Source organism: Anas platyrhynchos, chromosome 10, assembly GCF_047663525.1.
Source record: "Anas platyrhynchos isolate ZD024472 breed Pekin duck chromosome 10, IASCAAS_PekinDuck_T2T, whole genome shotgun sequence".
NCBI classification, from domain to species: domain Eukaryota; kingdom Metazoa; phylum Chordata; class Aves; order Anseriformes; family Anatidae; genus Anas; species Anas platyrhynchos.
The window spans coordinates 11,825,001-11,840,906 of record NC_092596.1 but is presented as its reverse complement, the minus strand read 5'-3'; the positions used below and the strand labels follow the sequence as shown (position 1 = coordinate 11,840,906).

General features: G+C 43.0%; 1 protein-coding gene across 2 annotated transcripts; it reads left to right on the top strand.

Moving 5' to 3' along the window:
• Positions 1-3,381: 3,381 nt before the first annotated feature.
• On the top strand, positions 3,382-15,319 carry SLITRK2 (SLIT and NTRK like family member 2). Of its 2 annotated transcripts, none has more exons than XM_005029440.6 (2): positions 3,382-3,664; positions 4,616-15,319. In XM_005029440.6, exon 2 carries the CDS (start codon positions 4,659-4,661, stop codon positions 7,230-7,232), a length of 2,574 nt encoding a protein of 857 aa, XP_005029497.1. In that variant the 5' UTR covers positions 3,382-3,664; positions 4,616-4,658; the 3' UTR covers positions 7,233-15,319. The 2 variants fall into 2 exon arrangements, with proteins under 2 accessions (XP_005029497.1, XP_027320741.1); XM_027464940.3 differs by lacking the exon at positions 3,382-3,664 and adding an exon at positions 4,039-4,171.
• The last annotated feature ends 587 nt before the right edge of the window (positions 15,320-15,906 follow it).

Here is a 15,906-nt window from a genome sequence, read left to right as displayed (position 1 = left end):
GTGCTGCTGGATGATCTAAAAGCTTGGATTACAAGTAACAATTATTTTGCATGCTGCTCCCTGCTAAATCTGGAAACTGTTTATTTCCTTAATAATCACTTTTAAGTGAGGAACAAAAATATCCCACTTACAGTACAGGAAAGATTCCAAAAATGTAGATACTCGTGGAAAATGTCTCCAACTACAAATAGGCACACACACACGCACAGGCATACAGGGAAACATCCCCTCAGAAAGTAAGCCTACAGGGAACTTGTTGACCAGCGATGAACACTATCTCAGAATCCTGAGCTGACATGGAGCAGGCATCTTGTGTTATGCAGTTCATGATCACAGGATAAGGAACACTAAATCACTAAACAACGAAATCTACAAATTCCACCACGCTAGTCACCATGTTTTGTTCACAGAAATCAATATTGGTATCTATTTATACTACAGGAATAAATCCCTCCTTACCCTCTACCAGCACCCGAGCTATCTTGATAGTTTCTAATGATCAGTACAGCTTAAATCCTGCCCTCCATCCAATTCACAAGGGTTTTTGCTTAGCATGTGTTTTACTCTTTTCTTTATTCCATAAGCCTTTTGGTGGATATATTTGTGCCTTCTTCATTTATAAAAAGAGAAATAGAAACAGATAAACTGATAAAGATATGTGAGAAGTGTTTAGCATCCATCTGCAGATAAAATGTGGAGAAAGGCAAAGACCGCCACATTTCCAGGCTTATTCTGCTACTCTGCTCCTTGATATTTACTCTCACAGAAGGACAACAGCATGATGTGTGCTAGGCAGTAAGGGTAATGATCTGTGCCAAATTTTATGTGCTTATGCTTCATGCCGTGGTTTGGCATTTTTTTTCCTGCCAGCAGATAGATGAAGCGGTGGCTTTAGGACCATGAGGGAGTCGAAAGCTGCCCTGGTCTATATAATAGCACAGGAGTAAGGCAGACTCTTTCAAGTTGGTTTGGGCTGGTGTCAAGCAAGTACTTCGTTTATACCTGCACTGGAGCAGTCTGTGAGTGCCCCCACGGGAAACAGGTAGGGGATAATTAAGAGCTCTTCATCAAGCAGACAAGGATATTACAAGGATAAAAATTTCAAACCGATGATAGCCAGATGCAGAGTTGTAGAGAAGGCACAATTTTTTACCAGTGGGAGATGAAAGCTAATGGAACGATTTACCAAACATTATGGTAGATTCCCATCACAGGCAATTGCTAAGATATGCCCAGATATGTTATTGGTTTTCCAGGGTTTTTTGTCTTGTTTTGTTGTGTGGGCTTTTGTTTGGTTGGTTTTGTTTTGTTTTGTTTTTCCTTAGGAAGTATGATCTAATTTAAGCATGAATTAATTCCAATTTAGCTGATAGCCTTCGTTATGCAAGATCCTAAAGTCACAATGGTTCCTTTAAGCCTTATAACCTACAAATCTGTAACTTTATGTCTGTAAGTTAAAAGTCTTCATAACTTTGCTCCAGAAGGAGCATGACAGGACACAATGAAGTAACTGGGGAAGAAGAAACCTTCACAATACTCACAAACCAGGTGTAGGACTGTGTTTTCTCAAAGCCTTACAGGCTGCTGTATCAGCCTGCCTCCTGGCCTCCCACTCCTGGAGGCTCCCAGACAGTCAGCCTGAAAATGCTCTTGCATTCAACACACAAAATAAAGCAGGTGGGGAAGAAAGCTGTTCTTTTATATCGTGTGTTTTTAATTGAAGGGATTATAAAACACTTTGGGCATGCTGAGGAATCATGACTTTGTTCCTAAATAAAAAGCTGTAGCTATTTTTTTTTAAATCCCTGTTCCTCCTCCTACAACAGTGGTTATTATATGCATACATTTGCAGTGTAATGGAATCAGTATCATCTCTGTGTATTATTACTGTTGCAATCCCTTAACACGCTGTTCCTTCCATCCCACATGAATCTGGTAATTACTGCTGAGGCATGCCATGCGTACACTTTCCCTTCCCAGGCAGCATCAGCAGTTACCACAAACACATTTCCCATGTACTAGTAAACACAGGCAAGTGTAACGCTGTATGCTGCCCCACGAGCCAGTTCCAGGACATGGTCCTTGCTCACCAGAAAGCTGCACAGCACTGAAACTCGGACATGTACACTGTCAGATGAGACAAAAATGCAGTGGACTTCCTTCTGCCTTCAGCTTTTGCTGTGTGTTAGAGCGAGCCCTGAGAGTGCTGGAAATGCTGTGCAGGGCTGTGCGGGTGAGATGAGTTAAGGCAGGTTACAGGAACATGTGTGTGCCTCTGTGTGTGTGACCACGTGGGCAAGTGTGTACATCAATGTGCTCCCTTCTATAAAATACAACAGAATAAATCTGGGCCTACTTTTGCCTTCTCCTTTTAGGCTTGTGCCCCTTCCCTGTGTTACAAAGACCTGAAAATAAGATTTGGTATGTTCTGTAACTAGTCCAATTTTACTCTCCAAACACCAGATTCTAACACTTAAAGAGAAATCAAATGTAAAACAAGCAAAAAATCTTGCAGCAAAATAATCTGGCTGCTGATGTATTAGTGTTGTAAAACTCCAGATCTGCTTCAGAGATCTCCCCTGATCTTAGCCAATTTTGCTCTGAATTCAGCTGGATAAACAGCATTTGAATGGAGCAGCTCTGATCACGTATTGAAATCCCAATCTTGTTGAAATTCACACAGCACCACCCCAACAGTGTGCTCCAGAGCAGCAATGCTCCTGCTTTTTCCACAAGCTCACCAAATTTTAAGTGGGGAAGTTGCAGCTGCTCCAATCCCGAGCACAAACTCCAGGACTTTCCTGCCCAGCAGCACTGCAAAGGCATCTGTGCTGGCTGCTGCAGGATGCCACCTTTCCTGACACCAAGCTCCCCCCCAGAACAGACAATAATACATCTCTGCTGCTCCTAAGTGTGGGCTCTGATACTTAATGGTCAAAGCCTAACACAAAATGACAGCACCAATCTTGCCAAGTCCAGCAGTCTTTTGGCAGCAAACCTCTAAATTCTGGAGACTCGCTGCTTCTAGCTCCCTATAAAAATCCTACAATAATGCCCCCTGCCATATTAGCACTTTAAAAATTCATTGTGGATTGGCTATTTTGTATTTTTTTCCCCGGTGTGAACCCAAAGTTTTACCTTCTAGATAAAGAGCAGCCAGCCTTTCCTATCAAATGCCTCTGTGCCCAGGGCATGGTGCTTAAGCGAAGTCACAATAACCCACATCCAACATCTTGTTCTTTCTACGTGCGGCCAAATTTTATACCATAACATCTCAATTTGGCCGCGGGACGGGTCTAGGCACTGTGACGGGTCACGCTGGATGTGGTCTCAGCTGCTCAGCGCCCGGCTGAGCTTTCCGGAGCGCGCAGGGCTGCGGGCACCCGCCGGCCGCAAGGTGTTGAACTTCCCCGGGCGCGGGGAAACGTCACGGCGCCGGACAGGGCTCGGCGCGGCGATTTGGGGATGCCAGGAGCGGGGAGAAGTGCCGATGCCGGAGCCGGCTTTTGCAGCACCCCTGCTCCGAGAGCCAGGTTGTGTGCGGCGTGTGCGTGTGCGGTGAGCGCCAGCTGGCCGGCCGGCTCGTGCCAACGCGGCTCCTTGCCTCGCTCTTCTGAAAGCGCGGATTTTTAGGGACCCGGAGCCCCAAATCCTCCGGACCCAGGTACCTCCTCGCCTGCTCGTCGGCTCCTTCCTCTCCCCGGCTGCCAGTCCCCGCGCTGTCCTGCCGCTGCTGTCGGAGCGCTCCGGCGGGGCTGGGCTGGGGATGGGGGTGCCGGGGGGGGCCCGGGGGTGGTGTTGGGGAGGGGGGGGCTGGAAGAAACGTGTCCCCCCCGCCCCCGGCGTGACGTCAGCGCGGCTCCGTGCGGGGCAGCCGGCAAAAGCCCCGCGCCGCGCCGCGCCCCGCGCACACCGCCCCGCTCCCGCAGCGCCGCCGCTCCGAGCCCCCTGCCCTGCCCTGCCCGGCACGGCTCCGCTCCGCTCCACGCCGAGCCACGGCACGGCACCGCCTCGCCGGGCTCCTCCCGAGGCGTGAGGCGGGCGATGCCTCTCGCCGCCGGGCGCCTGGCTCCCGGGGCGCGGCGGCGCTCGGCGGCTGCCCCTGCTGCAGCCCCTCCAGCCCCTGCTGCCCCTACATCCCCTGCAGCCCCCTCGGGCGCCCCGAGAGCAGGTAGGTGGGAGCGGGGGGATGCTGCGGGGTGCGGGGAGCCGCGGGAGGTTCGGCTCGGAGGAGCCCTGCTGCCGGCAAGAGGGTAGGGATGGGTTTTTTCTGCCTCCCCCGGTTGAAAACAGCGGTAGCGGCACGGAGCTGGGGAGCGGGGGCTGCCCCGGACCGCTCTGCTGGCGGCAGCCCCCGGGGAGGTGGTGGCGGAGGGGCCGGGGGGGGGGCAGCGCCGGGATGCCGGTGCCCGGAGCTCCCCGAAGGGCTGCCCCCAGCACAGCTCGGCCGGCACTTCCCCGGGGTGGGGGGGAGGATTTCGGAGTTTGGCAAGTCGCTGCCTTGCCGCCCCCTCCGCCCCCAGCCTGGCGACCCGCTCTGCCCGCCGCTTGCGGTCTCTGCTCCTGGCCGTTTTCATTGGGGGTTTCTTCTTTCTCTCCTCACCTGCCTCAAAAGGTTTGACTGTAGGTACTGAAGCGGGGATCGACGGCGCATAAAGATGCTGAAGGGTGTTTGGTTGCTCAGTTTGTTAACAGTGGCTGGGATCTCGCAGACAGAGAGTCGCAAACCTGCCAAAGACATTTGCAGCAAGAGCCGCTGCCCTTGCGAGGAGAAGGAGAACGTGCTTAATATTAATTGTGAAAACAAAGGATTTACAACCGTCAGCCTCCTGCTGCCGCCGCCGTCCAAGATCTACCAGCTCTTCCTCAACGGGAACGCGCTGACCCGCCTGTTCCCCAATGAGTTCGTCAACTACTCCAATGCCGTGACCCTCCACCTGGGCAACAACGACATGCAGGAGATCCGCACGGGGGCCTTCAGCGGGCTCCGCACCCTCAAGAGGCTGCACCTCAATAACAACAAGCTGGAAGTGCTGAAGGAGGACACGTTCCTGGGCTTGGAGAGCCTGGAGTACCTGCAAGCCGACTACAACTACATCAGTGCCATCGAAGCCGGGGCCTTCAGCAAGCTGAACAAGCTCAAAGTGTTGATTCTCAATGACAACCTCCTGCTGTCCCTGCCCAGCAATGTCTTCCGCTTCGTGCTCCTCACCCACCTGGACCTGCGGGGCAACCGGCTGAAGATGATGCCTTTTGCTGGTGTGCTGGAGCACATTGGAGGCATCATGGAGATCCAGCTCGAAGAAAACCCTTGGAACTGCACCTGCGACTTGCTGCCACTCAAGGCCTGGCTAGACACCATCACCGTCTTCGTGGGTGAGATAGTCTGTGAAACACCTTTCAGGCTGCACGGGAAAGATGTGACCCAGCTCACCAGGCAAGATCTCTGCCCTAGGAAAAGCTCCAGTGATTCAAACCAGAAGGAAAAACACCCTGTCCTCTCAGACCCACATATCTCAAGGTTACTGCCCACAGCTAACTCTGCCATCAATCCCACCAGAGCCCCAAAAGCCAGCCGCCCCCCCAAAACCAGGAACCGCCCCACACCCCGTGTCACTGTGTCAAAAGACAGACAAATATTTGGGCCTATCATGGTTTACCAGACAAAGTCTCCTGTGCCCATCACCTGCCCAGCTGGCTGCATCTGTACTTCACAGAGCTCAGACAACGGCCTAAATGTGAACTGCCAAGAGAAAAAGATAAGTAACATCTCTGATCTCCACCCTAAGCCAACCAGTCCAAAGAAACTTTACCTTACCAGTAACTATCTACAAGTCATTTATAGAACCGATCTTGTAGAGTACAGTTCTCTGGATTTGTTACATCTAGGAAACAACAGAATTGCAGCGATACAAGAAGGTGCCTTTACAAACCTCACAAGTTTACGTAGACTTTATCTTAATGGCAACTACCTTGAGATTCTGTACCCTTCAATGTTTGAAGGGCTGCAGAGCCTGCAATATCTCTATCTAGAGTACAATGTAATTAAGGAGATCCTGCCACGTACCTTTGATGCTCTGAGTAATCTTCATCTGTTATTCCTCAACAACAACCTGCTCAGATCCTTGCCCGACAACGTCTTTGGCGGCACTTCCCTCACCAGACTCAACCTCAGAAACAACCATTTCTCACACCTGCCAGTGAGAGGAGTCCTAGACCAGCTCTCGGCTCTAATTCAGATTGACCTCCAGGAGAACCCTTGGGACTGCACGTGTGACATTCTGGGGCTGAGGAACTGGATAGAGCAAGTCACTGACCAGAACAACCACCAGTCAAATCCCCCCGTTGTTATCAACGAAGTCATCTGCGAGTCTCCCACCAAGCACTCCGGAGAGCATCTGAAATTCCTGAGCAAAGAAGCCATCTGCCCAGAGAACCCCAACTTGTCAGACTCTTCTCTCCTGCCCATGAATCAGAACACAGATACCCCCCAGCTCCTCGGTGTCTCACCCAGCTCCTATCCAGAAATACACACGGAAGTTCCACTGTCTGTCTTAATTCTAGGCTTGCTGGTTGTGTTTATTTTGTCAGTCTGTTTTGGGGCAGGCCTGTTTGTCTTTGTCCTTAAGCGCCGGAAGGGGGTGCAAAGCATGCCCAGCAGCGCCAACAACTTAGATATAAGTTCATTTCAGCTCCAGTACGGGTCCTACAACACTGAGACCCATGACAAAACTGAAGGACATGTTTATAACTATATTCCCCCTCCTGTTGGACAGATGTGCCAAAACCCAATCTACATGCAAAAGGAAGGGGATCCAGTTGCCTATTACAGGAATCTCCATGAGTTTAGCTATAGCAATCTAGACCACAAAAAGGAAGATCCCACCAGTCTTGCATTTACAATCAGTGCAGCTGAGTTACTGGAAAAGCAGTCCTCACCTCGGGAACCAGAGCTGCTGTATCAAAATATTGCAGAAAGGGTCAAGGAACTCCCCACCGGAGGATTAGTTCATTATAACTTTTGCACCTTACCCAAAAGGCAGTTTGCCCCTTCATATGAATCAAGACGCCAAAACCAAGACAGGATAAATAAAACTGTTTTATATGGAACTCCCAGGAAATATTTTGCAGAACAATCTAAACCCGAGCATCCTTTACTCCAAGGAAAGCTACAAACAGAACCAGACTACCTCGAAGTTCTGGAAAAACAAACTGCAATCAGTCAGCTGTAAGGGGGGAGGTGGGAGGCAAAGGAAAATTTTTAAATGAGCTCAGCATCAAATTTGATTGATTCTGAGCTCAGTGCTGATGTCATCTGTCGCATTCCCAATGTTTTCACTTTTTAAATTAGAGAGGGAGTAAGAGAGAGAAATGGAACCCTTACAGCATAGCAGGGATATGGTGTTGCTTTTGCAACGCTCCCTTTAAGTTATTTCTCTATCTCTCTCCTTTTGACCCTTCTGTAGGAACTGCCACTGCAAATGTACGTTTCTGTAATAAATCTTGCGTAATTCTTTTTCAGTTGGAAGGAAATGAGGAAGGGGGTCTTTGGGTTTTTCTGTTGTTTTGTTTGTTTGTTTTTTCTTTTCATTTCAAAGCGGAAACTTAATGTATTCTGTAGAAGATCTCCAAAGATCTTTTTTTTTTTCTGGACTATGACTTTCTTTTGTAAATAATAATATACAGTACTGCTGTTTCAATTACCAAGTATAGCCACTGGGCGTCACTTTTTTGTGTTAAAGTGCCTTTGCACTTTAAGTACATTATTACTTAATTGTTGCTCTTAGCTTTGATAAATTGAACCTATTTTAATGTGTTGTATTTTTGAAATTAAAAAAAAATATGTAAAATAGACCTATATGTCAGCTGCATTAAATCAGAAGGTTTGATTTATAGGAAAGCTGCCCATCTTTAAATGAATCTAGTTCTAGGACCTTACAAACTGAACTGTAATTTATTGGGGTATATTTTTTTTCCCTCTGGGTTTGTTCAGAGTGATTCACTGAAATCAACTGAGAGTTTAGCAATGGACTAGAGGTTATCAAATGCCTCAGCTGGGAGTAACAGCTCATTAATAAAAAACGTTTAACACAATATCATAGTGAACTGAACAATTAATGTCCTTAATTCATTGCATTGCAGTTCTAACATGGTAATGTTCAGTGGTTTAAGATTATTTTCATACTTGAGAGAATATTACTCACAGTATTTTATCCATTAAATTGGGTACTTTAGTACATTTTATGACAGTATTTATATCTATAACTTTTTTTGGACTGAAATTAACATGTCCTTTTCCTGCTAGATACAGCAACTTTTTTTTACAAGCAGGGACACCAGCAGGGGTCATCCCATGCCTCATTACTTTTGTTAACATACAGGCAAATGAACCAATGCCAAAAGTAAAATTTGAACCAAGGTCTTTTCAAGTCCTCCAAATGAAGGTAGCAGAGATCAGAATGTGCATCATACTAACTTTCAGTAGCCCGAGCTATGTCAAGTTCTCTCTCTGTAAAGCAACAGTAATAATGCAGTGATTCTAATCTACTAGAGGAAACTTTCTATTAAGTCCATTATCTTAAATTTTGTCAAATGTTGTCAGCTAACTGAATTCACTCAACATGAGTTTTCGTACGCCCATCAGTGAACATACGTAATATGTATTCTCCTTTCCCATTAACTTAGGCCTGTTTTACTTCAAGATTTACCTTATCAACTTCAATTTGCATTTCCTTCCTGGAGAATATTGAAACCATTTTTATTAACAAGTCAAACTTTATTGAGCCTTATTAGCTTCTAAATAATTTTTAGATGCAAACATTATTGTGTGATTTAAACAAACAGCCCTTATTTACAACAAAACCAGTTTTGTTTTGTCTATTGTAAATCCTTATGCAACTGGGATGGTGATCTGCATATAAAGTAGGCCAGGCTTTTCAATTCCTTATTAAAGCAATTGATGGAGTCTGAAAGAAGCACACTGTTTCCTTTTCATAAATAGGTTACTGCACATAATAATCCTTTATTATCATGCAGAGATTGAAGTGGCCTCTGCTGACTGATTTTTAGAGCTTTACTATAGTTAGTAATACAGTATCTACAACTCTGAGAAATTTTCAGCAATAGCATTTGAGCTATAAATGACTACAATCAATGTTGTTCTAATCAGGACTTTGGCAATAGGAAGTCACTTTATATTTCAGAGCTAAAGAGACTTTTGCATGTGTATTGCCAGATATCTGAGTCATTCAGTAAACTGTCTTCTAATGATTGATGTGACATCTGAGTACACTACTATGCTAACATGTCGATTCTTTATGTTTTGAGTCCATAGCATCTATAGCTGTTCATTAGATCAGGTTTAAAACTGGAGTGCCACAATGAACTACTGAAGAATCAGTCTTCAAAATGGTCTCACTTCAAGAAGGAGGCGAAATGGTATCACTTTAGTTGAACTTGGAACATTTGACCGGAATAGCATCCATCTTTGAGTGAGGTATTTGTCTGAAATCTTCCAGTAGTGACTGTCCTATTATTGCTCCTTTTCCTGGGTGCTTAAAAGCGTTTATTGCTGAAACCCTAAGAAAAGTATAAGGCTTACTTTAAAGTTATTAACTCTTTCCAAGCTTGATTTTAGTATTGTCTGCAAAACTAGTACTGTGTTATATACGGCACTCTAGCAGCTAGGATATTATCTATTATTGTCTAGCAAACCAGAATGAATTACATCTTTTTTTCTCAGAAAAATGCTATTTTTTCCTACAGAAAATGTTTTTCAATTGTAAAGTGTTCACAAACAACAGACAGAGGTATTGGATTCTTTTTGTGACTCTCTCTTATTTACTTTTACTGTTTGAGTCTCAGGCTGTCTTTCATGCTTTCTTTGGTAGCATAGCAATATTTTAGAGGTTGCTGTTGCTTTACATTTCCTTAGCTTTCTTAGTGGAATTTATTTAGTGACTGAATTTTGGTTTGCATCACCAGTATTAACTTAAAAATCATTATAGCTGTGGATCTTTTATGTTTGTTTTTATACCCTCCAGCCGACATCTATTAAACAATTCTTTTCATAGTGTGTATAGGTGAGAGAGATTTTTTTTTTTTCAGTTACACTTAAAGAGATTTGTTTAACAGGGAAAGTGTGTCGGCAGCTTCAGTGTAGAAGCTCTCTACATTTCTTTAGCTGTGCAGCCCTGGAAGCCACTGCTTGTTAGGGGAATGCTGTTTGCCTGAGTAATGGCTTGATAATGAGTCTGAAAAAAAAATTCCTTCAGAGATTCAAGATTTAAGCTGCCAACATTATGTAACCAGGTTAGTGAAATTTATTTTTTTTTTCCCCAGGAAAATGGGATGCAGATATTTTTTTGTTCCTAATTTTTCATTTGTGAGAGTAGATATAATGACCTTTACAGAAACAACAGTACAGACAGAAACAGTATTAAAAATATACAGTTATCTCCAGTGCAGATAAGGGACAGTACACTTCCAATGCATTAATTTGTTTTGGGAAAGGTTGTTTTTCTGTGTAGGCATGAAGTTTGGCAAAATATGATCTTAGAAACTGGATTTCAATACATAACTTAAACAGCAAAATGGGGAGAGATGCTAACCTTACGGTACCTGTGCCCAAATTGCCCTGTGTTTCCTAGGCAGACATCTGTCTCCTCAGACAAATCTGTGGTTTTCCTAGCAGTAGAGCACAGCTGGAGGATGACACATTAATTCTGACAAAACAAATGCTGCTTTTTGCAAAAGGGTCTGCATTTTCTACCTTTTCTGAAGTCTGCTGCAGAGCCACTCCAAATGCCCCTTGGTAGTTCTCTTTTTATCAGCCTCCCTCTTCCATCAGATTTCATCCTCTCAAGTTCCAGCATTTGCTTAGTTCTTACCTCACCTCCAATTTCTGTACTTCCCAAGCCCTCCCTGTGTAGTGCTCCTACCTCTCCCTTCAAATCTGTACCCCTGGGCTCTTTCCTTTTCTTCCTCAGCTAGCTGTAGAGGACCTATTTCAGTGTTGAAGGAAATGAATATCCCTGCTCTGCTGAGAGCTCAGCACTTATGTCTTCCCTTAGATATTAAAATTAGACTAAAACTCATTGTGGGTCTCTAGAGTCACTAGCAAAAAACAGGCCACACAAAGGTAACTTCTTCCATCCCAAAATACATGGCATGAACTAAGTTCCAGATATGCCTGCTTTTTTCCTGTAACCGTAGAGAGCATACCTGATGAGCACTGGTTAGGTAGCTAATTCCTTTATAGCTGCTGTAAGCCCAGACTGATCATTTTCTAGCATTTCCATGTACAACATTTGTGCTCTGCTGGTTATCTGCCAGTCTTTACCCTAAGATATTTCCATTCTGTCTATGAGAAGAATGTTCCCAGTGTAGTTTATAGACTGTGTCAGTCAAAGGCACTGACTTTTTGCAACACATTCTTGTGCTGATAGAGAACTATACAATAGGGCTTGTTTGTTTGTTTGTTTTCTTCCCATCAACAGTTGAATGTCTAAAATGAAAATCAAACTTAAGAAAAGTTAGAAGCTGTAATTAGTAGTGTCAAAATAAGGGTACCAGCAAGTTAAATTGCCTAAATAAAAGTCTTCTTATATAGGAATACAAATGCCATAATTTTAAACTGCTCATGAGTGAAATGAGATACTGGAAATGTTAATGAAACTTCTTACAGGCTAATCACTGATACAGTTTGTGATTTTTCATATTACTGTTGTTGCAGACAGTAAATGTCATTTAATGGAGAAAATAAACTGTTTCCCAGAGTTCCCTCCCCAAACTGTACAATTCCCAAACCAACAGATAAATTAACTTATGCAGATGATGTGACATTTCTTGTAATTTTCCCTTCATTTTTTCAAAGTATTCTGTAGGAGACGTACAGAAGTTATTCTTTTGTAAGAGGATCATTAAGTCTGTTTGGATTATTGATCTCATAGCTTTTCTGGGCACAAGGCCAATCATTTTGACTAAGGTTTTTAATCCTAGCTAATGAGGGAGGTGGATTAATGAGAAGTTTTTGTTGTTTCTGCTTGTTGGAGGGTTGGTTGGATTTTTTGAAACCATAGATTGACGTGTTTATGAATACAGATGAATAGATTGTTTTGAATGAAAGAAATGTTGGAGCCACAATTGGAGATGCAATCATTCTAAAGACCAAACAGACTCAAGTGAGAGTGAAGTCTGAAAAACAAGACATCAAAAGTCATTTTTCTTCCTGAGATCATAAACACGGAGGGCCCCCATTTGAGTACAGCATCAGCTTTTGTTGCATAATATTAGAGATTTAGAGGGATGAAATTAGGTGCCAGATGCACCTCCTTTATCTCTAAAGATGTCAGGTACTAAAGTGTTTAGAATCCGGTTCTCATCTCTACTTGTTACCCTATTTATGCATGCATCTAAGTTACCACTGGTTACACATTGTGCTTGAAAAAGTAATCAGTGGGAAGTTTGGAAGAGTAAAGCTAGTTGCAATATTGCCAAATCTTTTTTTATCAATATTTTTTAAAATACAGTGAATTAACTATCTGTGTTAATAATGTCTTTTATTATTATTTCTAAGGACCTTTGCAAAAACTGACATTTCAGCTGTTCAAATCAATATATGTGGCTAGTTAGAAAAAAAAGCAACACACAACTTGTTGCTGATTTTAAAATGGAAGCTAGCACTACCATTTAGAAATTCAGAGAACTTGTGTTAGTATTTGCAGTGTAACAGCAATTGCACCAACAACACGTGTCTGCAATAGGACGTCAGGGTTCTTTATGGTGACAGAACAAGTATAGATTTGCGTCTTAGCAACACAGATTTCTTGTATCTTCTTTTCTCACCCTCCACATGAATTGCTCCCGAGAGCCAGAAGTGTTAGGCACCAATTATCTTCTGTGTAGGAGGCAATACAGCCATTTTAAGAATGCTGTCTGCATTGGAAAAGGCACAGCTAATGTATATAGAAACCTGTTGCAGTTATCTCCTCTTGAGATAAGAGCTATTTCCATACAAAAGCTTAGAAAAAAATCCCCTTGGAATCACTGATAATATGATAGAGTGTATTTTAAGACTTCCTTTCCTTTCCTTTTTTTTTTTTTTTTTCTTTTTCTGAGAGGCAGAGGAGTTGGAATTGAGGCAGATTTTTCCCATGGTATAAACTTTTTTCATCTCTCTATTTGTTACTGACTTGCTCCATGTGAGTGTCTTACTTGGACAGCTAAAATCCAAAGGAAAAACTGAGAACTGTGCAAAGGCAGTAACTACATAAATTCTGTTCTAATCACAAAAGAACAAACAATATAATACCGAAGTGAGATTGTCACAGGCTTTTAAAGGTTTCAGGCTACAGTGCAATCTGAGTGATTCAGGTGTAAATGCAGAGTACCTTTGTTCACTTTACACCTGAGTGGCCTCAAGTGGAGTCCCCCAGGACTGGCATCAGTGACAAGAATGTCACCTACTACAGACAGTCACTTAAGTGGGAGCGGGAGAAGAGAGAGAAAACCACTTTTCTTCTCGCACCATCATGTTACATGCCATCTGTGAGTTTTCCAGACTGTCATTCACACAAATCTGAAGTCAGCATACTCCCAGTTTATGCCTAGTATCAGATTTTTAGTAGTTCGAGTACTGCAAGATGTGACCTTCTGGCTTACAGTGTGGCCAACATCTTAACTGCCATCACCTCACCGGCTCCTGGGAGCGTGAGGTTTTGTTTGGAAGCTCAAGTTTATCATCAAGTTTATATCTCTGCTAAATCTTAAAACTTGAGAATTTCTTACTGTATTCTTACTATGCAGGACAAGTGGAATATTTTCTTCTAAGTCTGTTTTTCTTTATTTTCTTTCACAAGAAGGCATGTTCCTCAGTACCAAGGCAGCTGGGACTTGAGCCACTCAGAAGAGTTTCAGAAACTCAGTGATCCACTCAAGTGAGCAAAGCTTTACATAAGCTTTACTGCTCTCATCACATCTGCTGTGCTATGCTAAACTCTTCAGAAGTATTCCAGCTTGAAACATATACACACTAATAAGTATCTATGGAAAACCTTAAAATATCTAGCTAACATGCTTGCTCACAATAGAAAAAAAAAAAAAAAAAAAAAAAAAAAGAGGGGGTGAGAGGTCAGGGAAAGCCTTTCAGATTTTCTGTGCTTTTTCCAAAGGTTTCAGAGGGTCTTATTATGTTTATTCATAAATCAGAAGGAAATCTAACGGCACTGTTTTGTGGTTGCATAGGTTCTTTTTATGCAAGAAGGGCATGCAGAGGGGAGTAAAGATTTTAAAAGGAAACTACCACAAAGCTGCAAACTTAAGCACTGATGATTCAAACAGGTTCATGCAAATGCCTATATTTGTGGGACTTCTGAAGGGAAACTATAAACACATTTGCTAATGGCTGAGGGAACTGGACAGACAATTTTCTTGGACAGCTGAGAAATCCCAGCCTTAAAGTTGTACCAGATTTACTGCAACTCAGACAAAAGCATGGCTCATGTGAATAGACAATAATAGGAGGGGGGGAACGTGTAATGCTCTAATTCACACTTTAATTAGCAGTGTAGTTTTCAATTTGTGTTTTCTCAGACCATATTTACCATCCTGTCTAACTCATAAGCCACTTACCAGAACTGAGTGGCTAATTCTTATTTATTTATATGGCCTCCTTTTCCATAATGCAATGTTTACAAATTTCTTAGCTGGTGACTTATGTTTGCCATGACTTCTTGTTGTTCTCCACATAATGTGTGGGAATATTTTCCTAGTTGTAGAGTCTAACAGACAATTCATAGTGAATGCCTAAAATTGAGCTACTGTGGACTTTTTTCATCCTGTTGTATTTATTTATTTTCTCTAGATAGGGAAGCAATGGGCCTACTCCCTGGCTGAGAATTTAGAAATGAATGCTCTCCTTTTAGTTCTGCCAGTGACCTTGAACAAGGCATACCTGTGTCCCCATGCTTTAATTTCTGCATCATTAAATGAGTAGGATACTTCTTGCCTTAATCTAGTGAGATTTACTGATGAATGCTCAGTGTAATAGTTTTTCAAAGCCAGTGCTTATGGCTTTGTAGCTTCATCCAAATACAGTAATACCCTACTGCTTTTCTTCAGCATATGTTATTCTTATCTAAGAATGTGATGTATGCATTTCAGATTTAGTCTGGTTTTCTGTTTTTGCAGTTAAAAAGAGACCATGAACATTACTTTTTACAGGAAAAAGAGATGACATACATGGAATGAAATGAAAAAAAAAAAGCTACAGTTTGTTTTTAAGCTTTTGAAAATGCACAGTACCCCATCTCCTAAATTTCCCACAGATAACGTGAGCTGAATCACATTATCTGTGTTTCTGCTCAATAGCATCCTTTCAGCAATAGTTCTTAACATACCATTTATTTTTGATTCACTTTTTTTTCTACATGAAATCAGTTTGGCTACTGCAGACATTTTTTACGCTAGCAAGTGAGCCAAAAGAGGCTCTGAATGGCAGACAGCTGCTGAAATAAGAACTTGGCACTCTGGGGAAAGAAAGGAATTCATTCAACTTTCTTTTTATCTCTCTTCCCTGTAGTCTGTAACCTCTCCTTTTTTGTATCCCATAGTTATTGTAATAATTGCACTTTGAATGTAGGATGATGGAATATTTTCATTAGAGCCCAGCTACAGACTAGAAAACCCATCTGCTTGTGTTGGGCTCTCCAGCAGGAAAGAGTACCATTTTCCGCAGACGGTCATCCATAACATATGTGGACAAGTCATGCAGAGCAATCTGAGGATGCTTCCACACAACAGAGAGCTGATTTATAAATCTGTGACTAGGTACTACTAGAATCTGTGGCATTATATCCATTCAATGCAATGTCATAACAATTTCAGCCTCATCTTTAAACTGGCTTT

Coding starts and splice junctions, on each gene's coding strand:
- SLITRK2 (XM_005029440.6), top strand. CDS start 4,659: ATGCTGAAGGGTGTTTGGTTGCTCAGTTTGTTAACAGTGGCTGGGATC.